Here is a 22,933-nt window from a genome sequence, read left to right on the forward strand (position 1 = left end):
GAGTGCCAGTGAGGAGTAGACTGGAGGCTAGAGCGATATGGGACAGTTGTTGGATTTGGGCCTGGCGCCACGTGCTGAGCTGCTGCTGTTTGGTACTCTTACCGGACTGTAATCTAAATCCTTACTTTTCAATCCGCCTGTAATAACAACATTATTTTTTTTACTCTGTAAGATTTGTACCTAGTAACTTGTACCTAAGATGGCACCATTAAAAGGCAGCCATCGTAAAAGCTTTTCACTGTACTCTACTTTGGTACTGGAGTACAAGTGACAATAAAGGATATTCTATTCCATTCTACCGTATGAGGATTTGAAAGCTCCCTGCCTAAGCTGCCTTACCAACTTTTGGAAGTTCAGAAAATAGAAAACTAAGTAAAAAGTATTACTGCCTTTATCTGAGCGAATGTAAAGGTGACACTGATTGACATCTTCAGAAAAATTGTCCGAGAAGCCATTATCTTGTGGAACAACGTGTCATGAAAAACCACTTCAGTAATCTGGCTAGTTTTGTTATTTTCTATTATTTGTCTATCTGTCTTTGAAACAGGGTTTAAAAAGAAACATTTTTGGATTTACAGCATAGACCAATTAAATTACTTTGTTGTGTAATTCTGCTCTACTAGAGTTATTATATTGTTTAATAAATTGTTTTTAAGATACAAACTGGTGTCTGGAATTGATTATTTGCAGAGTCTGGAATTCGTTATTCAAAAGTTTAGGAACCGTTGCAGTCAATTTTGAGGACTTTGAAAGCTTTAATGTTACCGTGTTGCAAATACAGAGCCAGAAAGGTTGATTTGGTTCAGTTGTCTGTCTCCGTGTCATAACAGGACTTAAGTTTCATGTTTTGTTGTCTGTGTCACATGCCTTGTGATGAAACACATTTTTGAAATGATGTTTCGCCTTTCCTAAGGATAGAGGACAGGTAAAGACCACATCTTTTATTTCCTTTATTTTTGGACTATGAACTAAAAAGCAGGATACTGTTTTTAAACCAAGGATATTGTACAAATAAATGACTGCAGTTTTTTTTAAAAAATCAGTTTACTGGAACAAATTGTTAGCTGCGTACAATGTTGCATTTTTCTGGAACAGTGAAAACAACTGATGTCAATGGGTTCGGAGCTAAGGGAAAACTGCTCGACAAAACCATTTTTCAGCGACTCCTGGCCAGGTGACCATGGCTTGTGTCGGGTATCATAGAATCATAGAATCCCTACAGTGTGGAAACAGGCCCTTTGGCCCAACAAGTCCACACCGACCCTTGGAACATCCCACCCAGACCCATCCCCCTATAACCCACCTAAGCTACACATCCCTGAACACTATGGGCAATTCAGCATGGCTAATCCATCTAACTTGCACATCTTTGGACTGTGGGAGGAAACCAGAGCACCCAAAGGAAACCCACGCAGACACGGGGAGAATGTGCAAACTCCACACAGACAGTCGCCCAAGTGTGGAATCGAACCCGCGTCCCTGGCGCTGTGAGGCAGCAGTGCTAACCACTGAGGCACTGTGCCGCCCAGTAGTGTAATGCAGAATTGCCTAGTATGCAAAAACAATGCATAAAAAACACTCTCTGTTGCTTTCTATTGTGTAGAAAGCCTCCTATAACAGGTAACTGTCTTACATTCACTAACTTTGCAAATCTCATATTGAAGGAGGAAATAAAATGCCTCAAAAGATAACGAAAGGATAAATTTTACAGAGGAAGAAAGCAAGCATTGGTATGCAAAAAATCTTGAGTCAACAGTAAACAACTAAAGACAATTTGCAAGGAAGAAAAAGCAAGCAACTTATCGAAAACTTGTGCTATTGAAGTGAGTTTCCTGTATTTTTCCTTCTTTCATCCTTAACATTAATGTCTTGTCTGTCTTTGTGTGTCTGACTGTGAAGAAAGGAAGTTTAAGGGATGGAGTTTAAATTGTAAGGATTTAAGTTAGCAATTCATATTTCCTAATTGTTATTATTATGAACAAGTTGTCTTTAACCAAAGTTATTTTCTTTAATACAGAAACCTATTGAGTGTTTTCTTTTAACCTGTATTTGACTGGTAAGTTGGGGTCTTTACGTAGTTTGACCAAGGCTTTTCATATTTGTCATGATTCCAGGAATAGCTTGCTTTCCAGCGCACCCAGTAAGTTGTGACAACTGTCACTGACACCTTGCAGCACCTTGATGTGCTGGTAATTGGCTAGATTGGATTTATCTTGTTTTCTGCAAATATGACAAAGCTGGGGAATTTTTCATATTGTTGGTTAAACGTCAATGTTATAGCTGCACTGGAAATGGGAAGTGGCTAGTTCTGGAGCACAAATCTTCATTACTACCTATAGACGAACATGCTGCAATCACTAATTTTGAAATTCTATAATTTTGCATTTTATTTATACTTTGCTTTTGATTTTAAGAGAACCTGTATTAAACCTATACTGAATTTTTAAAAAGTTACTTTGCAGACATTGAACTTTTAAACAATTACATAATCAGTATTAATTGTGGACTTCCGCCTGTTCAATGCCTCCTCTGCAATTTTGATTTGTCTGAATTGTTGTCCTTCCCTCTTCTTGTTAGATTTGCCAAAATAAAGTCGTTTTCTATTCAATGACCTTTAAACTACAAGCCAGAACAATGGAAGTTTGGGGTGGTCAAACTATGGTACAGAGTCAAGTGATGCAGTTTGATTGATGTACAGTATACTTTGATTGATGACAAGTGGGAAACACCATCAGAAGGGTGAACAAACAGCCTGCACACTACAATGTCTAAAAGTCTCATAGCGCCTGTAAGAACAATTTGATAAGGACTCATGGATTGTCAGACGTTTATTTGAGAAAGTCTGGATGAAGGATTCAGAAGGCTGGGGCTGGAACTGGACTTAAGGAGGGCACAGCAGCCAGCATTTGGTACTGCTGCCAGAGTGGTCTAGTCAACCACTGAAGACTACAGAAGAAGGAAGCGACTAACTAAACACTGGACGGCTGTGCACAGTTATTCAGAGACTTGGTAATGTGCATACCAGGGGTGTTATGAGATGTCTTTTAGGAATAAAAAGTGACCGTGACACGGTAGAATTCTTCATTGGGTTGGAAAGTGAAGTAATCCAATCCAAAACTGAGATCCTAAATCTAAATAAAGGAAACGACAAAGGTATGAGAGTGAGTTGGCTTTAATAGACTGGGAAACTTCATTAAAAAGCAAGACAGTGGATAGGCCCTAGTTGGCATTTAAGGAACAACTGCATGCAAAACACAGCAAGAAAAGTGAACAACCATGGTTAATATAAGAAATCAAGGATAGCAGCAGGTTCAAAGAGGAGTCATATAAAGTTACTAGAAAAAGTCACAAACCTGAGGACTAACAGCAGTTTACAATTCAGCAAAGTAGGGCCAACAGGTTGAATAGGAGGGTGGAAAATAAACTCACAAGGAAGATAAAAGTCAGCTGTAAGAGCTTCTATAAATATGTAAATAGATAAAGATTACTGAGGACCCCCTGCAATCTGAAAAGGAAGCATTGATAAAAGAACAAGGAAATGACATTGCAATTTAAACAATATTAGTAAGTTTTCCAAAAGCAATTAACAGAGGAGAGAATCAGCCCACCAAAGTACGTAGACCTGCTCCTGCAAAACTACACTCTGCCTCAGAAACACGACTTTTGCACCGAACAATCTTCAGATTAGGCAAAAAAATTACCAGCACTTCCGCTTTGCTAAGTTTTCAAATATCAAACACAGCTATCTTACACTCCTCATACAAAGATTAACCCCCAGGCCGAAATCAGTGCAAGAATACACATCCTGTTTCCAAACATAACAATCCCCCAAACAAACCATCACCACCGTCTGGCAATGAACAAATCTGCGCATGCGCCGTAGCCGGGGCCACAGTTCACAAGATGGAATTTTGGCATGAATTCTTCTTGAAAAATCAAAAATCCAAGTCGAATATGTATTTGCATGCATCCTAATTTTTTTTTATCGTCACTTATTATTTTAGAAACTATATACTTTTGTTTGTTGTCCCATTTCGTCTCCACCCATCATTGACGTCATCGGAGCCTCGTTGTGGGTGTAAACGGCGGATTTTTTGAAAATGGGGAGGTTGTATCTCGAGGCAGATGGCGTGAAGTGGTCTGTGTTTGAGTAGTGATCCCGCGCCCTCGAGAGGGGCGGCGGTGGTCAACGGTATGGCGACTGTTTGCATCGGCGACAAGATAAAGGTAGTGTCTGTTGTTGTTGGTAGTAGTTTCAGTTTATTACTCATATTTCGGATTAGCATAAGCGGCATCCGCCCGGGTCTCGCGCAGTTCATGCCTTGGATTTTTTTCTTCATCAATTGTTGATGGCAGGGCCTGTTCTGTGTGCCGGTTTTGTTTATACATGTTCCGGTAACGAGCCGCAAATAATTCGGTCTCTGACCGTGCTCCGAGAAAGTTTGTTTTGTTATCACAAGGAGGTGGGGTGGGCCGTGTGTCTGATGTCTCCGGAAGCCAAGTCATCAAGCAATCCACGCAATTTGCTCATTCCGTTTTTCTGTAAGAAGTAATCAGTGCCTCAGTTAACTCTAGAAAATTTGTAAGAAGAATTGGCACTTGTCGGATGCTAGTTGTCTTGTTCGTGACGTTGATTTGTCTTTTTGCGTCTGAATACCTTGTTTATGCTACTTTAAGGAGACAGTCACCCAGACAGTGTGGACTGAGTTAAGATCTAGGCCACTGGTGCAAATTTTTAAAGGACATTAATGAACCGTTCAGTTTTTGGTTTTGACAATCTCGCAGTTTCTGGGCATTTTTTCGAGTGCCAGGATTGGTCGCGTTTTGCATTAACTGTGATGCGAACTGAGATCGCTTGCTTGCTGATGAAATGCCAAAATGGTACTATTGTAACTCATTTGTCTTTCCATCCAGTGGCTGGTTCTGAGTGTGTGTTGCAATTCCTGCATTCCAAAATATGTCCTTCAATCCTCTCTCTTTAGAGTCTAACTTTTCCTTCTGTAGACTGCACACTGTGCACTAATAACTGTACTAGGTTTCCTGAAGTTCTATGCTGACGCTTTTTGGTATCCAGATGCTTTTTAAGCAACTGCTCGATTCTTTCAACCAATCTAGCCTGGCTTTCATTTTTGGATGTAACTTTCGTGTTTATGAATGTGGAAAGGGATTTGAAATTGTCCACTGCCTCTGTCTTGGTGCTTTAAGTCTTGACTTGTCCACTACTGTTTATGGCCTAATATTGGTATTTACTTAATTTAATGCTCAGTTCAGAAGACTTGCTGTGTTTTTTGACTGGCTTTACCATAGTCTTGAGCCCTAGTCATGAATATGGAATCATCTGCACACTTAATTCCATATGATATGACCTATGATGCAATGATATCTTTCTGTAACATGTGCTGCACCATCCTTGTTCTCCTGACAGTGTTAAATAACATGGAAAAAACAGTGCTCTCCTGCTTGATTCCCTTTTTAATCTGGAATTAGCTTGTGCCCATCACCACCTCTGTTTCCTGAAGCATTCTTATCTAGCTCCGAATTAGCCATTGAAGATCTTTGGTCTGCCAAAGACCCTGCTTCAGAAAACATCATGTTGGCCAGTGTTGAAAGTTTCTCTTTAATATAGTCTATAACATGAGAAGCTGGGCTTCATGTTTGTTTTCATATTTCCCTGAGATTTTTGAGCACAAATAGGATCTTGTACTCGTTCATGGAATTGAGCAAAACTGCTCTTCTGCTACTTCTGTTTACATGGGTGAGTCTCTGGCTGATCAAGAACTACTTTAGATGCAAGGTTTCAGAGACTTAGCATTATAGTTATACAGCACAGAAGAAGGCCCTTTGGCCCATTATGTCGACAATGGTCATCAAATTCCACCTTTTCTAAATCTCATTTTCCAGGACTTGGTTCATGGCTTTGTATGCTATGATATTTCAAGCGTTCATCTAACTCATCCTTAAATATCTTGAGGGTTCCTGCCTCAATCACCCTTTTAGGTGGTGAGTTCAAGATACGTTCAACCCTTTGGGTGAAAGATACTTTCCTCAAATCCTTATTAAACCTCATTCTTATCTTAAAACTGTGATCCCTGGTTATTGACCCGAAGAGGAAGTGTTTCTCCCTGACTACCCCATGTCGTTCAGAACTTTGTACACCTTTAATTAATTCCCACCTCAGCCTTATGTGCTCTAAGGAAAACAACACCGGCCTATCTTGTCCACCTTAACAGCTGAATCACTCCAGCCCAAGTGATGTCCTAGTGAATCTCCTCTGCACCCTCCTTCCCATGTTCTGGTCCCCACACTTGTTCCCTGTGCTCCAGATCTGGCCTAACTGATGGTACATACAGCTTCTTCATAGCCTCCTTGCTCTTGTATTCAGTGGATCAATTATTAAAGGCAAGTATGCGATACAATATGCTGCCTTAAAACACCTTATCTATCTGTTCTCCTGCCTTCAAAGATCTCTGGACGTGCACACCAAGGTTCCTCTGATCCTCTGTACTTCCTAGGGTTCTAACATTCAATATGTACTCCCTTGCCTTTAGTCCTCCCAAAATGCATTGCCTCACTTTTCAGGATTAAATTCCATTTGCTACTGTTTAGCTCATTATATTGTAGAATCCCTACAGTGTGGAAAGAAGCTAACGAGTCCATCAAGTCTGCACCACCTTCCAAAGAGTATTCCACTCAGACCCAGCCTACCCAACCTAGCCCTGTAACCTGCATTTACCATGGCTAATCCACCTTGCCTGCACACCCTTGGACTGTGGGAGGAAACCCACATGGACAGGGGAGAGCGTGCAAACTCCACATAGGCACCCAAGATGTGTGCCAGCTAATGTAATACCATTATTCAAGAAAGGTGTAATGCAGAGATGCCAGTGTTAGACTGAAGTGGACAAAGTCAGAAGTCAGATGACACCAGGCTGTAATTCAACAGGTTTATCGGAAATCACAAGCTTTCAGAGCGTCGGCCCTTGGGCGAACTGAATCGGGGTCACTCGCGCTGGGAGACAGGGGTGCTAATGACTGACCGTATTCTGAAGCTTCCTCCTTGCTGTTTACCATGTCATCAATTTTCATGTCGTCCACAGACTTACCGATTCTACCTCCTAATTCGTATCTACATTATTAATGTACACAACAAACAAAAGGAACCCCAGCACTGAACCCTGCTGTATGCAATTGAACACAGGCTACCATTCGCAAAAAACAGCCACTATTCTGTGCTTCCTGCCACTAAGCCAATTTTGGATCCAAGTAGCTAAATTACCCTGGATCCCATGGGCTCTTAGCTTCTTAACCAGTCTGCCATTGCGACCTTATCCAAAGCTGAGGTGATGACCATATAGGCTACATCAACTGCACTATCCTCCTCTTCATTCATCTTCATCCTATTGAATGGTGAAGCAGGCTTGAAGAGCCAAATGACCTACTTGACTCCTGGTTTTGATGTTTCAATCTATCCACCTAGTCAACTCCTCCCAAAATTCAGTCAAATTTATTAGACATGAGCTCGTCCTTACAAAGCCATGTTGTCTATCCTAGATGAATCCTTGGCTGTACAAGTGGAGATTAAGTCTTTCCACCAGAAATTTTTCCAGTGTTTCCCTACCACAGATGTTCGATTCGTTGACCTTTTGTTTTGTGATTTATCCTTGCCACCTGTCTTGACAAAGTCAGACGACACCAAGTTATAGTTCAACAGGTTTATTTGAAATCACAACTTTCAAAGTGTTGCCCCATAAAACCACTAATACATTGTCCCTCTCCTTCCCCAATTTCTTATCCCTATGTTGTCCCTCTTTACAGTGACTACAGATGCAAATTACTCACTCAAAACCAAGATCCACACAGACTGCCACTTTAGTCCCTGATGGCCCTACCTTTCTCTCGATGTTCCCTTTCCCCTAATATACTGATTAAGGAAAGTCCAAAAGCTTTTTAAAGTTACCTGCCAGTAACTTTTATTGTATTACCTTAAGTAAGCCCCTGCATTCCCATACAGTAGAACATCTACTGTTTTGAGCCGGTGGTATTTACCACCAAGCTCTTTTTTTTTTTTTCTTATCCAATTCTATACATCCCTTCACATTTTAAGGGAAGATATTGGCCTTGCATTCACTATAATCACTTTTTTTTTCCCCCCGAATGACTATCCTGCGCTGACCTGTGGCTTTTACTGCAAGTAGCTGCGCTCTTTTCACTTTGATCAGATCCTATCTTATTAAAATCAGCCTTCCCACAATTCAGAAACATTATTTCTGGTTCGTCTTTGTCCTTCTCCATAATGACCTTTTTAAATCTTACTCAATTATGATCAGTATCATAAAAATGCTGCCTCATCTGCCACTTGCCTGGCTTTGCTGCCTAAAACTAGGTACGGTGCCAACCCCCCTCTTGTAGGACTTTAAGTGCTGGCTTAAAGAGCTTTCAAGGGCACAGTTTAAGAATTCTGCACCTTCTAAGCCTTTAAGAATCTGTTTATACTAGTTAATGTTGGGGAAGTTGAAATCCCTGTTGTTATTACCCTATTATTCTTGCACTTTGTGGTTTGCCTACCTGTCGTCTTTCTATGCCTTTCTGACAGTTTACGGGTCTGAAGTATATCTCTGATAAAGTGATTGATTACCTGCTTTTTGTTTTAAAGTTCTACCCATATAACCTTATTTGAAAAACCTTCTAAGATGTCATCCCTCCTTACTACAATAATTCCCTCCGTGATAGCAATGATCTCACATCTCTATGTATTAATCAACACCTCAACCTGTCTGCCCCACTTGCAAGACTCCTTGCATTAAAATAAATGCCATTCAACCTTGTCATGTTTCCTTGTGCTTTAACTTGACAATATTTGCACAACCTTCTAATCTGATTTCTCTACTTGTCTGTGCATCATCCCCTACTGTACTTCCATTTCATATACCACACCCCTGCCAAGTTAGTTTTAAACCCCACCAACTACATTTAGCAAATCTCCTCAAGGAAATTGGTCCCATTCCAGTTCAGCTGGAACCCGTCAGACTTATACAGTTCCTATCTTCCTCAGAAATGAACCCAGTGACCGAGGAAACTAAAGCCTTATCGTACATATTGTATGATGCTTTGGAAGGTCCTGTGTCCATTCAGCTCAGATGGTTAGAGCGTGGTGCTAACAATAGGGCTATGTTTTAAATCCCCATACTAGCCAATCCTGCTGGCTTCCAAATTGGGCTTTACCTCACATCTAAGGGAGGCAACGGCCTATGGTATCACTGGACTGTTGATCCAGAGACCCTGGTAATGTTCTGGGGGTCTGGGTTCAAATCCTGTCTTGGCAGGTGGTGGAATTTGAATTTCAATGAAAATCTGGACTTAATGGTCTAAATGAAGACCATGAATCTATTGCTGACTGTTGGAAAATGTCATCTGGTTCACTAATGTCCTTTTTTTTTTTAAGGGAACGAAACTGTCATCCTCACCTGGTCTGGTCTGGTCCATGTGTCTCCAGACCCACAGCAATGTGGGTGACTCTTAACAGTTAACTCTTAATGCCTAATCTTAACAATCAGCCATGGGCAATAAATGCTGGCCGAGATAGTGATACCTTCATCCTGTGAATGAATTTTTTAAAAATCCTGGGACCATATCTGATAGTTATTTCTGAAACCATTTCACCTTTCTCTTTGTACTCCTTTTATAGCTTTTACAGTTTTTCCTACCTCCATCTTGCAGTACTTTGGGTCCTTTTAACTTCCATTCTTGTGTGTTCCTTTCTGGTTTTTCAGTTTGTTGCGGTCATTTTCCCGGTCTCTGTGTTTGATTTTTGTGCTTTTTGTACCTGTACCTGAGATTTGCATACTACTTTCTAATTATGACTTTGATTATTGAATATACTTTCGTGCTGCCATTCTTGAGAGCTGCCTCTGCTTCCTCAGCTCTTTTTTTTTTTTTTTGTTCCTGTGGTTTTTAACTTTTTTATACAACCTTTCTTCAGCCATGGCTGCTTTGCATTTTTTTTTGTTTTGGGCATACATCATCTAATGTAGCAATGACAATTATGGCTTCTTTTTAAAATTTTGCCTACATTCTTTTACTTTTCTTTCAAACTCTATCAAGTTTCCAGTTTTCTCTTGGGTCTTGTTCACTCTTTTGAGCTTATGACATCAAATTCTTTCTTTGATCTTTGCCCACAATGCCCATTGATGGTCAGAACTGCAGTTAGCACCAAGGCAAGGTACTGAAATCAACCTTTTTATCTTCCATATCTTGTGTCTCTCCTATTCTAACTTTGGTTCTTGTGACATGGTAGCACTGACTATTTCTAGGATGAGGCAAACAACGTGGCTTCTAACCAGTCAAGGAGCATTTAGCCCCCTTCTTTTATTGGTTGCATCAAATCCATACTTACCACAAAGTATATCTTGAGAATTTTGTCCCCAACCTTGCAATAAAGTCTCCCATAACTACCAAATGTGCAAACACAGCATGATCAATCATCTTTTGGGTCTTCTGAAACTTGGCTAAAAGTCTTCTCATCTGTCTCAATCATTGGGTGATTAAGCTGTGCAAAGGTAATTGGCTTAGCTTATATCACTGTTATCCTGTCACTAACTGGCTTCACTGCTGTGATAACTGTATCACTTGTACCCCAAGAAACCACACCATAGCAATGTTTCTTTTCTCTGCTGTTATAGAAGGTTCTGTGTTCTAACCTATGACCACTGCCTGTCCATTGACCTGATGTACCTTTCAAATCAAATCTCCATCATTATATCTCCACGTGCACTTGCTGTAATATTCTTGTATCAATCAGCATCATTGCATTGTCAAGTTCAGTTCTCTGAAACAACACTTACAAATGTGTGATTTAAACAGATATAGCCCAATGTATTAAAGGCACCCCATTCTGATGAGACACTCGTAAACTTATTATTATACAGTGCCCTTCCCAAATTATCAGATGTACGTCCCTCCCCTGGCTGCATCATGGTGCTGCACAGCCCTGGAAATCTCACCTGCTGGCTCCCTTGATCTTGATCAATGTGATCTTCAGGCAAAATGACTGAGTTGACAGTTTTTCCCAGATGGATCATAGTACCATCACCTAAAGAGTGGCCATTGATCAGCCTGGATAACCAGATAAGCCTGGTGAGGGAAGCTGATGTGAGGAATCCCAGTCCTCAAAGAACCATTTTTCCAGCATCAATTAATGAACCCAATCAACTATTAATGATCAGTGTTACCATAAGATACTTCATGACCTTTTTGTAGCACTATTACTTTTTATTATTGAGTTTGCAGTAGTATATTTGCTGTTTTCTGCTAACCTGTCATGTTGGAGCTATCCATTTGGCATTCCAAGTGTATTAGACAATTGGCTAGTGCAGGTTTGAACCTGTAATAGACAACAAGTACAGAAACTGAAGCATTTACTGTGTTATCATCACATTCTGACGACAATAAGTCTAAAAGCTTAGTAATGATTCCATTCCTAACGCTGTGTTAATCTGGTTGGTCTGTAGTTCACTGAACTTGTTCATTTTAAATATATGGATCACGCTGGCTTTTCGTCAGCCCTCTACCACCATTCCATATTTTAATATGCATGTAATAGTGCCTTTCACATCTTTTTCAACTCTGAATGAACGTAGTTGAACTCTGAAACAGAGGATAAAGTCTTTGTTTGATTACTTAATTAATTATTCCCCACTTTTGATCTTAAGTGTCTTTAATTTTTGTTTTCTTTTCCTTGTGTCATGTCATTTTAGCTTTTGTGGTAAACGCTGAGATAATGTAGTTTTTCATGTCATTTTCTGCAAGTTTGTTTCTATCCCTTAGTATCCCTATCTTTATTTTTCTGTCTCTGGGAGATAATTTGTACATCACTCGGCGACACAGTTTTTTGTCGTTTTTAATTATTTTGACTTCACTAATCTTTCATTTTCTCCTTTTGTCAGCCTTTTTGATGTACTTGATTTTACTGCATTTTTTTTGAGGATTTTTGCCACCTTTAAATTCTTCTTACATGATGTTCCATTACTGGCTAGGCCTAATTATTGGATTGTTTTCTCCTGAATCCTACTGGTCACTGTTTTAATTATTTCCCTGCTGTTCTATCAATATATTTTTCCAGCTTGTTTTCCCTAGTTTCATGCTCATCCCCTTAAAGTTATCTTTTTTTTTTCTAATCTATTACCTTGGTCCTTTTAAGATTGAGAAGGTCGTAGGTTATTAGTGATCACAACTTTTAAGGTTATCAAGTAATTATCTCTTGCTCTTGAACCACGTAAGGAAGCTTGTTTTGCAATAATTGTGTATAGAGTAAGGTACAAAGTAAGCTCAAAGAATAGTTTTAAAAATTGCAAGTCTAACAAGGAGTTCATGGATTGGTGATTTGCTGAAATTGCTGTTGGTTTGTTTTGCACAAATGAAAATGTACTGTTTACCCCAATTCTGAAGTTCACTTGCAGGTTAGATGGTTGGTCAGAGCAATAAAAGTAATGCAGAATGTTAAAATGGGGAAACAGAAGTACCAAATAGCTTCACAAAGGCTCAAAATGAGCTCAATCCGTTTATAATTTTGACTGAGCTATAGAATATTGGGTGATAAGAAATTGTGCGCAAAAACAAATGGGAAAGAAGCACACAGAATGTCTCTTCCATTCAAACAGAGTAGCCCAATATCTGATCCTGTGGTTGCAAATATGATGGCCCTCTGGTAGTCCAGAAAATGACTGCGCAGACAGAAAAATCGTAGAATGTATTGAGTCACAAGGACGTGCCGGTCACAGGCTTGATGTTTGATTTTTGGTGATGGCATTTGGGGTGCTATAAATTATCTTCAGTTCTGAAAATTGACCCCTCTGAGCAAGAATGCAAATTGATGCAAAGTAGGTGGGACTACTTTAATTTGGGATTATGTTCAGCGTGGACTGCTTGGACCAAAGGGTGTGTTTCTGTGTTGTATGACTCTTCAGTACCTCAGCCATGCCTTGTGTTTCCTGGTGAGTTCCCTTTTCATTTTTTAAAAACTTTTCTTTGTTAATCGATCCTGCTCTTGCGATGTCTGTAGAAAACTTCAGTTTCTATTTTGTTACTACTCCGGAACATTCTTTACCACACTTGTTTCCTTTAATTTCTTCTGCTCTTGTATTCTGCTGGCCTTTTTGTACTTATGATCACAGCTGATGCTAATACCGAACAAGTCCAATCCCAGAGTGAAACTTGTCTTTATAGACTTCATAGAATCCCTCATGGGTTACTGTGAGTGCTGCTTAGATAAGTGAGTGCTGGGGAGTTGAGTGGGACACTACATAGGTGAAGATGGAAGATTGAGTGCTCCATTTCAATCTGGGCAGTTCAGAAAGTGATAATCCCAATGGAAACAGCCAATTGGCAAGTGTTACCTGTAAAGTATTTTCTTACAGTTTTTAAAGCATAATATATTAGCTTAAATAAAGGTAGGGACTTTTATTTGTAATAGGGGTGTTTGAAGTGAAGGAAGGTCCCTAGCTTAAATTCTCCAAGGGAGTAACTAGCTTAATCTAGAGAGAAATTATGACCGGAGACTGCAGACTTGTATGTACCTCTCGCACAATGTGGAAATAACGGGCACTTTCAGAATCGCTGAGACTACATGTGCAAGAAGTGTGTCCGTCTGTAGCAACTGGCTAACCAGTTTTCAGAGCTGGAGGTACAGGTGGACTCACTGTGGAGCATCTGCGATGCCGAGTATGTCATGGATAGCACATTTAGCGAGCTGGTCTCACAGATGAGGATTACACAGGCAGAAAGGGAGTGAGTGACCATGAGACAAAGTAAAAGGCCAGGTAGGAACTGTAGGAGTTTGCTGTGGTCATCCCCCTGTCAAATAGATACCACTGTGGATACTGTTGTGGGGAATGGCCTTTCAAGGGGGTAAAAGTTAGCATCAACCAAGTTCATTGCACCACAGATAGCTCTGTTGCACAGAAGGGGAGGAAAGCAAGCAACAGGACTATAGTCATAGGGAACTCAATATTAAGTGGTACAGACAGGTGCTTCTGTGGCTGTACGTATGAATCCAACCCTCCTTAGTGCCGGGGTCAAGGATGTCACCAAGCTGTTGCAGGACATTCTGGAGTGGGACGGTGAACAGCCAGTGGTCAGGGTAACGTAGGTAAAAAAAAGGGATGAGGACCTGAAAGCTGAATATCTGAAGTCAGGAGATAAAACAAAATGCAAGACCTTAAATTCAGTAATCTCAGGATTACTCCCAGTGCCATGTGCTAGCAAGAGCAGGAATAAGAGGATAGATCAGATGAATGGCTGGAGAAATGGTGTACCAAGGAGGGATTTAAATTCTTGAGGCATTGGAACCGTTTTTTGGGGACAATGGGATGTCTGCAAGCCTGAATGATTGTACCTGGGCGCAGCAGGGACAAATCCTGACAGGGGCTTTTGCTAGTTCCATTGTTGAGGCTTCAAAGTAATATAACAGGAATGAGAACCAAAGTGTAGGCTTAGATGGATCAGATTCAGATCAGGAAATGGGAGGTAGAACATTGGTTAGTGATGTAGTCAGTGACTCTGACACACAGGATTAAAAAGCATTCTGCAAAGGAGTTTGGGGTTAAGCTGCTAATACTTAAATGCAGAGAGTATTGCAAACAAGGCAGATTAACTAAGGGCACAAGCACATGGCAGCATGACATTGTTGCTATAACTGAAACCTGGCTAAAGGAGGGGCAAAAATGGCAGCTCAGTATTCTTGGATATGAAGTTTGCAGATGGGATAGAGTGGGTGACAAAAAAGGAGGTGGGGTAGCAGTACTGGTTAAAGAATCAATTACAGTGGAAATGGGATGAAAAAATAAATAGGTTAACAAAGAAGGCTTTGAGTTGTGTAAGAATAAGAAAAGGGGGCAATCACTACTAGGAGTATACTACAGACCCCCAAATCATGAGAGGGCGATAGAAGAACATGTACAGAGACAGATTTCTGCCTTAAGAATAAGAGGACAATAATAGATTTTAATTATCCCAATATCACATTGTAGACTTGCTTGCTGAGGCAGTGTGTTTGATTGCAGACGTTTTGTCACCCTGCTAGGTAATATCGTCAGTGCGCCTCCGGTGAAGCTCCAATGCAATCAAACATGCAGGCTTGGCGAGCAAGTCTACAACCTCATCCACAACCCGAGCTACAAATCTTCTCAAAACCTTTTATCCCAATATCAACTGGGTTTCAAACAACAAAAGGGGCATCGAGGGTGAGAAATTCATGTACTATGTCTAGGAAAAGTTTGTTTTAAACAATGCATGACAAGCCCAATGAGAAGATACACAATTTTGGATTTAGTTTGGGAAATGAAGATGGGCAAGTGGATGAAGTAACGGTCTGTTACCATATCAGGGATAGTGACTGCAATTTGGTTAGATATAGTATTATTATGGAAAAGGTCAGAGATAAATCAGGAGTAAAAAAATTCCGTTCAACTGGGGAAAGGCAAATTTTACAAAACTGATAAGTGATTTAGTTGAAGTGGACTGGACAGGACTGCTAAACCAGTGGGAGGCACTAACAAGCAAGATCCTTATGGTATGAAGCAAACGTGTCACCTCAAAATAAGAATCGTGTTGTCAAATCTAGACCCCTATGGTTGCCAAGAAAAATACAGGTTAAGATTAAACCGAAAAAGAGCTTATGGTAGTCACAAAAATCTCAATACTGCAGACAGCCTGAAGGAGTAGAAAAACGACAGGGATCGTGCTTTTTTTTTTTAAAGATTGGAAATCAAAGAGGTGCATGAAAAAAAATAGTTGCAAGCAAGATAAAACATCTTTTGTGTTTTCCTTTACCGTTATATAAAGGGCAAAAGGACAATTAAGGAAATTGTAGGACCTATCAGATGAAGGGAATTTTGTGTGAAGATGCAGATGATATGGGAAGAATTTAATTTTTCTTTTCCTCTGTGCATTCACAAAGATGAGGGATGATACGGATGTAGTAATCTAGGAGGAACAGTGTGAAATAGTTGACCAAATAATTATAATGAGAGAGGAAGTATTAGAAGAATTGGAATCCTTAAGTGGATAAGTCTCCATGGCTAGATGGATTGTTCCCCAGGATATTGAAGGAGGTCAGGGAGGAAATGGATGCTCTGAGGATTAGCACAGATGAGGCACAAGAAGAATGTGGTTCATATGTTTAAAAAGGTACAAAGGAAATGCTGAACAATTATAGGCCTGTTGGTCTGATTTTGGTGTGCCAACTGTTAAAATCAATCCTGAGAGGTTGGTAGTTGGATAAACTGTTGCCCAAAAAGGCATGGAATACTCAGTGTGGCTTTAAGAGCAGGTCATGCCATGGAAATTTGATTGAGTTCAAGGATGTGACAAGGAGGATCAAGGAGGTAGTGCAGTGAATGTTGTTTACGTGGATTTTAATAAGGCATTTGACAAGATCCCACGTGGTGAACTGGTTCAAAACAGTAAAAGCCCATGGATACAACGTACTGTGTCAAATTGGATCCAAAATTGGCTTAGTAAAAAGAAACACGGTAATGCGAATGGAAAGCTGTTTCAAGTTGATCTACAGGGCTTAGTGTTGGAACACCTACTGTTTGTTGTATACATTAACAACCTGGAATTGAACATGTGGGGTGGTGCAATGGGAGAAATTTGCAGAGGACACAAAAGTTGGCCACGTAGTAGCTAGTGTAGAGGATAGCTGTAAGCTCCCAAATGATGGATATGGGTTGGTGGAATAGACAGGAAAGTGGCAAATGGAGCTCAGCCAATAAGTGAGGTAATGCATTTTAGAGAGGTCAAACAGTCAAAAGGGAATACACAATAAATGGGAATGTACTGAGTGGTAGATAGAGATTTTGGCATGTAACCGTCCCTAAAAATAGCAGCACAAGTAGATAAGGTTGTAAAGAAGGCAGATGAAATGCTCACCTTCATTGGCAGAGGCATAGAATATAAAAGTAGGGATACAATGATGAAACTGGTGAGACCACAACTGGAGTATTGTGTGCAGGTCCAGTCAGCACATTACAGGAAGGACATAATTGCTCTGGAGAGAGTGCAGTGACAATCGGCTAGAATGTTGTCAGGGCTGGAGAATTGTAGCTACAAGGAAAAGTTGGGATTGGAACAAAGAAAGCTGAGGGGTGACATGATCGAAGCATACAAAATTGTTAGGGGTGGAGATAGCATAGACAGGATGAACCTGGTTCCCTTGGCAGAGAGTTCAAAAACCAGGTTACTTAGCTTGAATCTGAGTGGCAGAAGGATTAGAGGGAGGAAAACTTTTTTATGCAGAAGGTGATGGATGTCTGGAATTTGCTGCCTTATTTTGTGGCGGACGCAGAGACCATTAAACACTTTTAAAAATACTAAATCTGCACTTCAAGTGCTGTAAACTGCAGGGCTATAGGCTGTATGTGTGAAGATGGGATTAAAAAAGGCATCTGGGTGTCTTTGGGTCAGCATGCTCAAGATGAACTGAATGGCCCCCTTCTGTGCTGCATCATTTCTATAGTTCTATGCTTCAATAACTACAATTGTTAAACTTAGTCACTGAAAATGTTCACATAATTTTAATAAAAGAATGTAAGTTTACACAAAAAAGAAACAAAGCTGTAACTGATTAGGAAGATCTTAACATAAACAGGAAGAAATTGTTTCAAGCCTTCCCCAGCGTTATCCTTTATTGACACTCAGTCCAGTGAAATGGTAATCCTATCTTAATTGTTTAATTTCTTACTTAACTAATCAATACTAGAAAGTTAGTTTCTTTTCTGCTCCTATGGCCCCGAACCTTCCCTGGGCTCTAACAGCTTCAAAACTTGTACACAAACTCACAGCTTGAAGACTTCCCAACCTCTCTCCCAATTTGGAAATTCTAAAAACTAAGCTCTCTCATTTTGCAGGTTTCTTTTTAACCGAACAACGTGCAGTTCTTTTGGGATGAAATTGTTCTTCTGCATTGAACTTAATAAATCCTACCAGTTCTACTAAACTGAATTCAAACAGCTAGTGCTCCTAGTCTGTGTTTTTTGCTTAACATTGCAGATATCCTGCCAGGCAATTAACTTCTACCTTTAGTTCACTATATTCCAAATGACATTCTGACCCTCTTGTATTTTAACGATGTCTTCATAAATTGGCTGCATACTTTCAGTTCTATCTCCAATTTTTAAAATGCAAATGGTAATACATTATGCATCTTCATCATATATTGCATAGCTCAATTCAAACACTGTTAATCAAAAGCCTCCCTTTCCCTGTTTATTTTAATTTTTCGTTGAAATCATTTGGGGACCTTTAAAGTAGCACTTTAAAGCTAAAGTAGATAAAGTCTGTTCTCAAAGTTTTTTTTCTCATTGGTCAGTTACTGAATTAACTAACTACTTTTTTTGGCTTTCAATCCATCTGTGTCATTTTGGTTTTCAATTTAAATTTTGCCCTCTTCCAGCTGACTATCTTCAGCTTTGTTCCTTGTTCTTGTATATTTATTACTGTCTCAAAATACAAAACTAAAACGATCCCTACTCTGCTTGTTGTTGCTTCTCATTATGTTGGGTGACCACTGACCTTTGAACTTCTCTAGCAGCATTTTTCAATGGAGTCCCAGGGTAGAAAGATCACAACACTTATGCTCCATGTTGAAGCCAATTATGTAGGAAAGAAATTTGAGGTCGTAAGAGCAGAGTTTATTTAAGGAGCAAGACCTCAAAGGTGTTGATCTGTAGATTACTTTCAATGCCACATTCTATTGAATATGGGAGCAGCGAGATGAATTCAAGACCAAATTAATCTACAATGGTTAGGAGACGTCTTGATTTGATTCCTGAGAGGACACTTTTTTTTTTAAAAGGCACTAGAAGCCATTAGGGTCCCTTGTGACAAAAGTTCTGAAGCCACGCTAAAGATTTTCGGCTTGGAGAGGTGGTGTTGACAGATGATCTTCGTAGAGGCATTTTGTAAGTTGAGGAAATTGAAAGATATTTCTGAAATTGTTAGAAATTGCTAGAGTAGGACTGTGCGTATAAGGACAAAGTAGTCACAAATTTGGCCATTCAATAAGAAAATTCATCAAAAGTTAACGTATTCGGGAAACCCTGGATTATTTTAAAAGTTAAAATGAAGGAAATTATTTACCACTCCATAGGATTGTGTGTCTACTGTGGACTTTTAATGCAAGTAGCTGAAAAGAGACTAGGTAGTTCCAATTTAAGGAAAACATTATCACTTTTTAAAACCGCAAATAAAAGAATCAAGTTATGAAAGAAAAGGCTATTCAAATTACAATGAGAGCCTCGACCATCATTATAACTGACCTTTTTTAACTAAGGTGGCAGTTTATATTTCATAGTAAATATTCTATAACGACAGTTGATCTTTCGCTTGAAGAGCTCGTAGCTAGACTTAAGACTGTTGCTTGGCGATGAGAAGCCGTTGATCTTGGTTGTAACGCGGGAATAAAGCCGGGCTTGCGTTTTAGTGACTCTCCGGTTGCCTTTGGTTCCAGTTAATCGTCAGCTGGCTGGTAATGCAGTCAAACGAATTGTATCCAAGTTCCTGCTGGTAGTTTTAAAATGCTTGATCGAGTGTTGAATTACGTTTACTTGAAATGCAAATACGGAGTCTCGGGCGATGTGAGGATGTCAGTAACAGATGGCGAGAATACAATCGAGGTGAGCAGGTTGGAGCGTTTAAGGAGCCGTTCAAACTAACCGTTAGACATAGTTTAATCTGCATCGGTGTCTTGTAATCGTTGAGGGGAAAGGTGGTGCTAAAATCAGTACTTACGTTTTCTTCTCAAATGTTTCTTTTACAGGATTTCAAGGTTTTAACGCTGTTGGGGAAGGGTTCGTTTGCATGTGTTTACAGAGCAAAATCTGTCAGTACTGGTCTGGAAGTAGCGATAAAAATGGTAAATTGATACTGACTTTTAAACTTGCCTAATTTAGTCTTCATCTATTAATGATAAATTTTCGACGCAGCAAATATTCTAAGTATTTATTTTAAACCATCTAGATGAAGATTGATTTTGAAAATGATTGTGTTATAAATATCCCGACTTGAAACCAATTCAGAACAGCCAGGAACAATTATACGCTTGGCTAAGTTTTTAAGAAAATATACTTCAATCTTGTACAAAAAGTTTCAAGCCAGAGGCTCAAAACAGATTCTGTCTATCATAACTAACTTGTATTTTCCTGAGCAACATTGCCTGAAACTGTCATTACTTCCTACAGTCCATCCTCCAAACTGCTCATTTCTCAATCTCTCCTTTCTCTCTTCAGAGAGGAAAGATTTTGACTGAGATCTGTGCATACTCTTCACAAATCAGTTTGCCATGACCTTCACAACAACTTATCGCAATTACATTAAAGGACTAGCCTTTCACCTTCTCTGTTTTCCACCCGGACCCCCCCACCCACCGCCACTACCCCCCCACCTTTCTACCTAGATGCATATGACCCTATAGCCAACGCACTTTTAGCAATAGTTTGTCTTGCCTCTTGTACACAGCTGTCACCCAAATCCCCAAAGAATCCATCACTTGTTCCCGTCTTGCCAATTTACATGCTATCCCTTTAAGATATCAGGCATGGGTCAGCTGTCATACAAATGGTACTGACAGCCCAGCTCCACTACTTGGCTTCTAGACTAAGGATCGAGTCAAAATGTTGCTGAGCTGTTTGTGTGATATTAGGATTGGATCTTTTGACAATTTTCACCAGTCAAATAATGGGAAGCCACTGTCTTCAGCCTTTGCTATTACCTGTACCCATCCCCCAACTAATCTTAAAGTGAACTAGATATGCCTTTAAAAAAATCTCCTTGTCATGCCAATCCTTGCTGATTTGCCTTGGAATATGAGAAGCCAATACTTCATATCTGAAGCTTTTGCATGTAAATTTCTCCTTGATTTGGAGGGGGTGTGCAAGAGAATATGTGTGCCAATATGTATCCCCTTCCTCCAGCTTCCTGCCCTACAATGTTGGTAACATAAATTTCAGTTGATAGCAGTGAATCTTATGCATGATGAGAATGAATAACCACTTTGTCAGGCCAAGTATACAATTTACTCTCTGCTGAAATTTTAAAATAGTTATGAAATATTCCTAGAGTTAACATAACATCTGTCACATCAAAGTAGACAAAGTTATGTGGTTTATAATGATTTTTGTGTTGCCTTAAATCCGTAATCGATTAATGTTTTTTTTCCCTGCAAGGCTGGTACTTTAATAATATAATTACTGAGGATCGATGGCCTTGGGCATCATTGATCAAATATTTCTGCATGTCTTGATGCAAAGATGTTTTCTGTTGACAGATTGACAAAAAGGCAATGCACAAAGTGGGAATGGTACAGAGAGTCCGTAATGAAGTGGAGATTCACTGTCAGTTAAAGCATCCCTCTATATTGGAGGTAAAACTAATTTTTTAAAGATAAGTGAAAGATCTAGTTTATTTGTTAAAATACGTGAAAATGGTTTTTGTTTTCTTTCAGCTTTACAACTATTTTGAAGATGACAATTATGTCTATTTAGTCTTGGAGATGTGTCACAATGGAGAGATGAGCAGATATCTAAAGAACAGGAAAGCTACGTTTTCTGAAGATGAAGGTAACAGCCATCTGGAAACAGTTTAAGAGGGATATATGTTACATGAAAATCTCTATTAGGATAGTAATGGGAATGATCCACTGTTTGAATTTCCCATATTTAAAAATAAACTTGAATGCAAATCCCTTTTGGCTTTCTCTTCTCACCCATAAATTATCTTTTAAAATTTCTCCCGGTGCCGTCTCCACCCTCATTCCAAGAATTAAATGCAAGGAGCTCAGATTTTATTTTGTTACAAAGATAGAGACTTCCTGTTCCCAAAAGGCAATGCCTATTAAGTTGAGCATCAAACATTTTCCTTTCTGGCCTTGTTAACTGATATTGTTAAAGGTTCCCTCTCTTCAGCTACTGTCCCCTTTATTTCAAATTTGCCATTATCACCTGCTCTCACAACCCTAATCTCTTTTATGGCGGGGGAGAAAGTAGTTTACAATGTCCATTTCTTTTTCAAAGACCTGAATATGTTCTCACTTCCCAAATCTGCCCATAGTTCCTCTAATTCCATGTGATTCATTCTAATTAGTTTTCTGCCCACTACAGTACAGAAAGTGTATTTATCAAACTCTCAAATTTACATTCTCCCTTACTGTGTTTAAACCCCACACACACACACACACACACACCCTTCAGTATTCTCCTCCCTCATTCAGTTTGTGGAACTGCCCTTCCCTAACTCTTCACATCTAGCGATTTTAGCCAACAAAATCACAAGCATCAGTTTCTCTTCCCACTCCCACGTTGATTTATTTTACTCAGACCAATGATCTATTCTTGGTTCCATTCTATTTTCCATCTAATTCTACCTCTTGGCAGCACTATCTGAAAACCTATTACGTCAAAACAAACATTTTATTAACTGGTACCTATGGGACCAAGAGTGTGCCGGTTGATCAAATATTCCAATTGATCAACAGGTCCACATAATCAGTGTAAAAACACACCTAGTAATAGAAATGTAATGCAGGGGATATAAACATCACTTTTATGCTTTATTCACAGCACAAATCACTTAAACAGTAATACAACTTTGCCTTAAATAAAACTTAACAGCAGAGAGCCTTCTCACTTGCAGCCTCAACTGACTATTTGGACACCGCAAGACTGCGATAATGCAGTAAACTTCCAATATTTCAAGTATATAATTTTTGCCGGTTCATAGGTGCTGGTTTAACCAAAGTTTGCTATTTATTACACCCAACTGTATCAGCGCCACCTCTTTTGAAATCTGTATTGTCTCTGATATACTGCTTGTATAATATCCAATCATGGATGAGTAAGAATTTCTTCTAAATGTTGGGAAGACCAAAGTCTGTGTCTTTTGA

General features: G+C 39.6%; 1 protein-coding gene across 1 annotated transcript in view; it reads left to right on the top strand.

Annotated features, from left to right (window-relative positions):
* Window positions 1–4,090: 4,090 nt before the first annotated feature.
* The window catches only part of plk4 (polo-like kinase 4 (Drosophila)), a 63,050-nt gene continuing 44,207 nt past the window's right edge, over window positions 4,091–22,933 (top strand). The window contains exons 1-4 of the mRNA XM_048597905.1: window positions 4,091–4,227; window positions 19,814–19,909; window positions 21,320–21,415; window positions 21,497–21,611. Of these exons, the coding sequence (XP_048453862.1) occupies window positions 4,195–4,227; window positions 19,814–19,909; window positions 21,320–21,415; window positions 21,497–21,611 (340 nt within the window). The 5' untranslated portion in view covers window positions 4,091–4,194. The remainder of the gene's footprint in view (window positions 4,228–19,813; window positions 19,910–21,319; window positions 21,416–21,496; window positions 21,612–22,933) is intronic.

This window comes from Rhincodon typus, chromosome 1 (assembly GCF_021869965.1).
Source record: "Rhincodon typus isolate 14 chromosome 1, sRhiTyp1.1, whole genome shotgun sequence".
NCBI classification, from domain to species: domain Eukaryota; kingdom Metazoa; phylum Chordata; class Chondrichthyes; order Orectolobiformes; family Rhincodontidae; genus Rhincodon; species Rhincodon typus.